Source organism: Netta rufina (assembly GCF_964035555.1).
Source record: "Netta rufina genome assembly, chromosome: 10".
In the NCBI taxonomy this organism is placed as follows: Eukaryota; Metazoa; Chordata; class Aves; order Anseriformes; family Anatidae; genus Netta; species Netta rufina.
In genome coordinates, this window is record NC_140133.1 from 15,493,706 (window position 1) to 15,499,705 (window position 6,000).

Consider the following 6,000-nt stretch of genomic DNA (forward strand, 5'->3'; position numbering starts at 1 on the left):
GCCCTATTTCTCGGACGTTTCTTTTTGTTAAGTTTCTGGGTACGGTTGGCGTTTTCCTCTGTAATCAGCTTGCTTTTGCTGGATTCATTCAGTTACGCGATAATCCAATGTTGGTAATATCTCAATTCATTACCATAATGAATCAGAAGGAAGAGGCTGATTATAAACCAGAAAGCTTCTATTTCTGTGAAATAGCTTGGCAACTGGCGCCGGGGAGGGAGGCGGCAGGAGGGTGCCGGGCACCTCGCGGGACTTGGGGATGGGGCTCGGCTGCTCGGTGCGCATCCCCAAACCGAAACCTGGAGGGACAAACGGGCGAGATTTGGGGCCGTAGCCCTGCTCTCTGCCCTTCGCCTCAGCCTGACAAAACTTGGCAAGAGAGAAGTCAAGTTTTGTGGCGGCTCGGGTTTGTCGTCCCCATGCTGGTCTCTGGGACCTGCCCTCCCTTTCTCCGCGCTTTGACGGCGTTTTGGTCCCGGCCCTGCCGAGGGGGAGAGCTGGAGGTGCGGGAGGGAGCAGAGAGGTGCCAGGGGCTGGGGGTGCAATGTAAAGGGCCGGGGGGCGACACGGGGGCGTGACAGGCCCCAGGGGACCCCGGTGGGCGACCCACGGGGCTGACAAGCCCGGGGAGCGCGGCTGGAAGCAGGAGAAGGAGGGCACCTGGGCTGGGGCAGGCATGTGTCAATTCAGCCGGCGTGTTGACTTAAGCGAAAGTGCTAAGCCATTCCTAAGGCTAAGTCAATACAGACTTAAGCCAAAATTGTTATTAACGAGCTCTAAGCTGATTTAAGAGCCCCCGGGCCAGCCGTGTCTACACGGGAGGGTCGGGGGCGCGGTGCCCCGGCAGGAGCCGGCCCCGCTGCGCTTCCTCCACGGGAAAACTCCCCCAAAACCCGGCCCGGCTCGGCCGCCTCGGTGTCCCCAAGCCGGGCCGGGGCCGGGACAGCCCCGGACTGTGCAAACAGCCCCGGGGGGCCGCGGGGCCGGGCAGCCCCGCTCGGCGTCAGGGGAACACGGGCACACCGCAGCGCCTGTCCCGGCCCGGCGGGGCAGTTGAGCCCCTGCGCTCCGCTCCCTCTCTCCCCTCCACCCCCCCGGCGGGGGCCTTTCTTTTCTTCCCCACCAGCTTTGAGCAGCCCTGTTTCAGATTGGCCTTTTTATGTTTGATATAAAGAATAGTTGTTGGCCAATTCCATCTTTTCAGCGCTGCTCTCCAGGCCCGGGTCCAAGCGGCTTGTCAGATGCTCATTAACTCCCCCTTTGGCTCTTTCCAGTGTGTCTCCTAAGCTCATTGTGCCAAGAACTAGCGCTTCTTTCTCTTTACACGGCTCCCTTTCTCTGCTCCATCAGGGAGACAAATTACTTTCCAAAAGGGATCGCCAGGGATGGTTTAATGAGAATTTCTCTAGGGCTGGCCGTGGAAATCAATGTAGTTAACATTCGGTGCACTTAATTGGACTTTTCTCTTCTGCCTCCTTCAAAAAAACTCTGAAGCTATCCTGTTAATCTCTCATTTGTAATCAATTGTGTTGACTAAACAAAAGTCTAGGTCGTCCTTTCTTCCTGTCCCAGACAATCCTTTGTTGCCTCTAAATGCCTCATTCTTGAGTGCTCCTGGTCGTGTAGATGGGTTCGATTGTTGACAGTTCATTATTGCGCTTTTGTCCATTTAATCTCCCTCGCTGTGTTTTGCATGTGCATGCCTTAATGAGCTCCGTTGGCAATTAACATGTTTCTAGCAGCAAACTGGTTGCTCAGACGTTTGGAGAGCGGAGTGCAGGGAAAAGGGCAACGCAGCTGCCTTTGGCTTGGTCGCTTCCCAGTGCCCGGCGCCGTGCCTGGCCCCGCCGGGACGCACCTGGGCGAGCCGGGCCGAGCCGTGCCGGGCTGAGCCGAGCCGTGCCGAGCCCCCCGTCCCCCCCGAGCCCCCCCCGAGGCACCGGCACGGCTCAATCTGTCGTGTGCGCGGCTGCGGCGCCGGGAGAGGGGCTGCGTGCGGGTTTTGTGCTCGCAGTGAGGCTTGCTGGCAAGAGTGCTGAAGTGTGAGCAGTCGTGGACAGCAGAAACATCTTGTGAGGGAGAGGATAATTGGAGTCTCTGGCGTGTGTGTGTGTGTGTGTCTGACAGAGCCACCCTCCCCCGCCATCCGCCGCCTGGGTGTGTGCGGGGAGCCGGGGGGCGGGCAGGGCTCCCCCCTCCCCTCCCGGCCGGCCCGGGGAGCTCTGCCCGCCGCCCCCGGGAGGGCCGAGGGGACAAAAAACCCCCTCCAGGACCGGCCGGGGCTGCCCTTTGGAGCGCGCCGAGCTGCGCAGAGGCTCCCGCCGCCCCTCCGACAGCTCCGCAAACACCAGCGAAAACCCCGAAAAAAAAAAAAAACCGCATTCTTCCTCGGCTTTCGGCCCCGTCCCGCAGCCCCGGGGGTGGGGGACACCCCGCTGTCCCCGGGACCCTCCCGCACCCCCCGGGGGTCCCTGGCGCTGCTGCCGCCCCCCGCACGCCCCGCTCCGTCCCGGCGGCCGCTTTTTGCTTGGGGTCGAGCTGCAGCCCCTTTCCTCGGGGACGGATCAGCCCCCTCCCAGGTCCCCAACCGCGGTGACTTACGGCGACGGGGCTTGCTTATTTTTTTTAATTCCTTTTTAACCCGAAACTCTCTCCAAATCTCTTTTTTTTTTTTTTTTTTTCCCCCCAACAAACGGTACCACGGTGCCGGGCTCGCTGCGCATCGCTTCCCGCGCCTCACCCGGCCCCCGAAGCGTCAAAACTCTAACTTTTGGCACCGCCAAAATCCCAAAGCCGAGCAAGGACGAAAGCCCCGCGGTGGTCTGTGGGGCCAGCCAAGCCCTCTGGGCTCCAGCGTCGCCGCCCGGTAACGAATCCCAAAAGGCGGTGCGAGGGGTCGGCTCCCGTCCGTGCGCTCGGCGGCGAGCTGCGCTTGTCCTCGCCTCCTGCCGCGGAACGAAGCGGGGAGAGGTGAGCTCCCGGCACGGCGTCCCCGGGCACTTGGGGCTCGCTCCTTCCCCTCTTCATTGGCAAGCCCGGCCCCAGCAGCACGCACGCTCCCGGCCACCCCGGTCTCGTTTCTCCGCTAGGATAATATTGTTCCTAACGACGTGGCCGGAATAGACACTTGCATATTAAAGGTAGGGGAAGGGGGGAGCCGAGAAGGGGATATTTAGTGTAATCCAAGTGCTTGATTATCCATATTCTGATCAAAAAGAGTTTCTGAGGCCTGCTGGGAGTGATTAGATTAATGTAATGCGCTTTGAAGGGTCTGTGTTTTCTCTCTTAATTTGGGTCATTACTCGGAAAGCAAGCGTGAGATCGTTTCATCTGCATGCAGGGAAGGACGGGCACTCGGGAGCGGCCGAAACACGCCGGAGCGAGCCGGGCCCTTCGGGGGGGCTCCGGGCCCTTCGGGGGGCGCCCCGGCCCTCCCCGCCGCTCCTGGGGGGCCCGGGCAGCGCCGTGCCGCCCGCTCCCGGCTCGGAGCCGGGGCCGAGGAGGGAAATGAGACACCTACGAAGGGCCGGTTTATTGTCCCGGGCTAGGTTAGATATATAGATATATTCCTCACTTATTCGAGCGTACATTTAAAGTGGAGATTTACAGACACGTATAAAGAGCGCTGTCCTGGCGCCGGCCCCTCCTGCAGCTCGGGGGGCTCCTCGTATGTACAGCTGCGGCCCGGGGCCGATGGCTGCCGGCGGCTGAGCTCGCTGGGGAAGAGACAGAAGCAAAAGGCTGGCTCGGATAAATAGTGCTGGCCCGGGGAGCGGGGCCGAGAGGGGCCCTTAGCTCTGCCCGCTGCGCGCAGGGTCCCGGGGCGGCGGCGGCGGCGCGCTGGAGACGCTGTCGTGCAACTTTCGGACGTGCTTCTTTAAATCAAAGTTTCTGCAAAATCCTTTCCCGCAAGTGACGCACGTGAAGGGCTTCTTGTCGTTGTGGGTGTGCATGTGGAAAGTCAAGTTATAGATCTGGTGGAAGGCTTTGTTGCAAATCGTGCACTTGTACTGCTTCTCGCCGCTGTGGGTCAGCTTGTGGTTCTTGTAGTTGCCTGCGGGAGAGGAGAGAGGGGGACGAGGGGGTTACCCGAGGGTGCCCGGGCGCACAGGTGAGGGGGGGGCGGCAGGAAGCGGCCCCCAGCCCCCCCCCGGCCCCCTGTCAAAGCCGCTCCGCATCACCGCGGGGCAGCGCGCAACCGGCACGGCACAAATGAGGGGCAGGGGCGGCGCGGTGACCCGCGGCAAATGGAGGGCCCGGGATTAGGACCGGGGCCCGGCACCTCTCATTTAAAAAGCATTTATAGGGCCGAGCCGCCGGCGGGCCCTGGCGATGCGGCCCGGGGCTCGGGGAGAAAGTAATTGGGAACGGCGGCGGCGGCGGCTCGGCCCGCGCCCCTCGCATCCCCCGGCCGGGCAGGGCTCGCCCCGCTTCGTCCCCATAAGGATGGGCGAGGGGACCCGACCCCGGCCCGGCCCGGCCCGGCTCGGCCCGGCTCACCTTTCTGGTGGAAGCCCTTGCCGCAGAACTCGCAGACGAAGGGCTTGTAGCCGGCGTGGATGCGGATGTGGGTGTTGAGCGTGGAGCTCCTGTTGAACGCCTTCCCGCACTGGTTGCACTTGTGGGGTTTCTCCTGCACCGGGGGGCGAGAAGCCCGTTAGGGGGCTGCGGGGAGGGGTGCAGGGGGTTGGGAGGGAGGGGTAACCGCCCCCCCCGAGGCCCGGCTGCCCCCCACCTACCTGCGTGTGGATGATTTTGTGCCGGCACAGGGTGCTGGCCTGGCGGAAGCCCTTCCCGCACACCTTGCAGACGAACGGCCTGGCCCCCGTGTGCACCGGCATGTGGCGGGTGAGGTTGTAGTGCGCGTTGAACACCTGCGGGAAGCGCCGGCACGGCCAGGTTAGGACCTGAAGGGGGGGACACACCTTTCCCACCTCCCCGTATCCCTCTCCTCAGAGCCTCGTCTCCCCCCGGGAACCCTTTTCAACCCCCTTTTTACCTTGCCGCAGACCTCGCAGGTGAAGTTCTTGGGCTTGCCCTCCGCCGCCCCGCCGCCTCCCAGCTTGGCGTGGCCTTTGGGGGGGCCCCCGCGCTCCGCCGCCTCCTTCATCACCTGGTCCAGGTGGCCGGGCAGCCTCTCCTTGTGCGCCAGGGGGGGAGGCGGCGGCGGCAGCTTCTCGGCCGCCAGCCCCGCCAGCTTGGCGTTTTCCAGCAGGAAAAGCTTCTGGTGAGCGGAGAGCCCCCCCGGCGGCGGGGCGCCCAGCAGGCCGGCGGGGAAGAGCTGTCCGTGCAGCAGGTCGGCCGGGTGGTACGCGGCGTCCAGGTAATTGAAGTAGTAAAGGGAGCGGGGGGCGGCCGGCACGGCCCCCGCCTGGTGGATGACCTGCGGCTTGATGAGCCGGCCGCTGGGCTGGCCCAGGGCGAGCTCTGCCTTGCAGCACACGCCGCAGTTGGCTTTGCAGAGCCCCCCGCCGCCCCGCAGGCTGCTCTTCCACAGCTCCGAGTAGTTGAGGAGAGTCTTGGAGGGCACCTCGTAGCCCAGCGGCGGGATGGGGATCACGCAGGGCAGGGGCGAGCACAGGCTCAGCGGCTTCTTGCCCGGCTCCGGCTCCGGCCCCGGGCCGCCTTGCCTCTGCTCGAAGGCCGGCTTGGGTTCCGACGTCTTGGCCATGATCCGCTCGATGGAGAAGGCCAGGCTCTTGGAGGGGTTAGCGGCGGCGGCCCTGCCGTCGTGCCGGGGGCAGGAGGAAGGCATGACCGTCTCCAGCGACCCCGAGCTCGCCATGGCGCTGCGCCGCCCGGGGACTCGGGGTGAGCAGCCGCTCGCTCCTGCGCTCGGCTCTGCATTCCAGAAAAGCCAGGAGACAAATCAATTTAATAAGCACCTTGTTCTTCCCCCCCCTTCCTCTCCCGCCCCCCCCCCCCCCACCGGCACCCCCTCCCTATTTACATTCAAATGAACATATCCCAGAACAATGGCACGTAGGGTACCAGATTACT

General features: G+C 63.6%; 1 protein-coding gene across 1 annotated transcript; it reads right to left on the bottom strand.

The window, feature by feature from the left end:
* Positions 1–3,791: 3,791 nt before the first annotated feature.
* Positions 3,792–5,785, bottom strand: FEZF2 (FEZ family zinc finger 2; the record flags this gene model as incomplete). The annotated part of the gene is made up of 4 exons (XM_084292968.1): positions 3,792–4,054; positions 4,501–4,633; positions 4,740–4,874; positions 5,000–5,785. The coding sequence occupies 4 exons, from the start codon at positions 5,783–5,785 to the stop codon at positions 3,792–3,794; spliced, it is 1,317 nt and encodes a 438-aa protein (XP_084149094.1).
* Between the last annotated feature and the right edge of the window lie 215 nt (positions 5,786–6,000).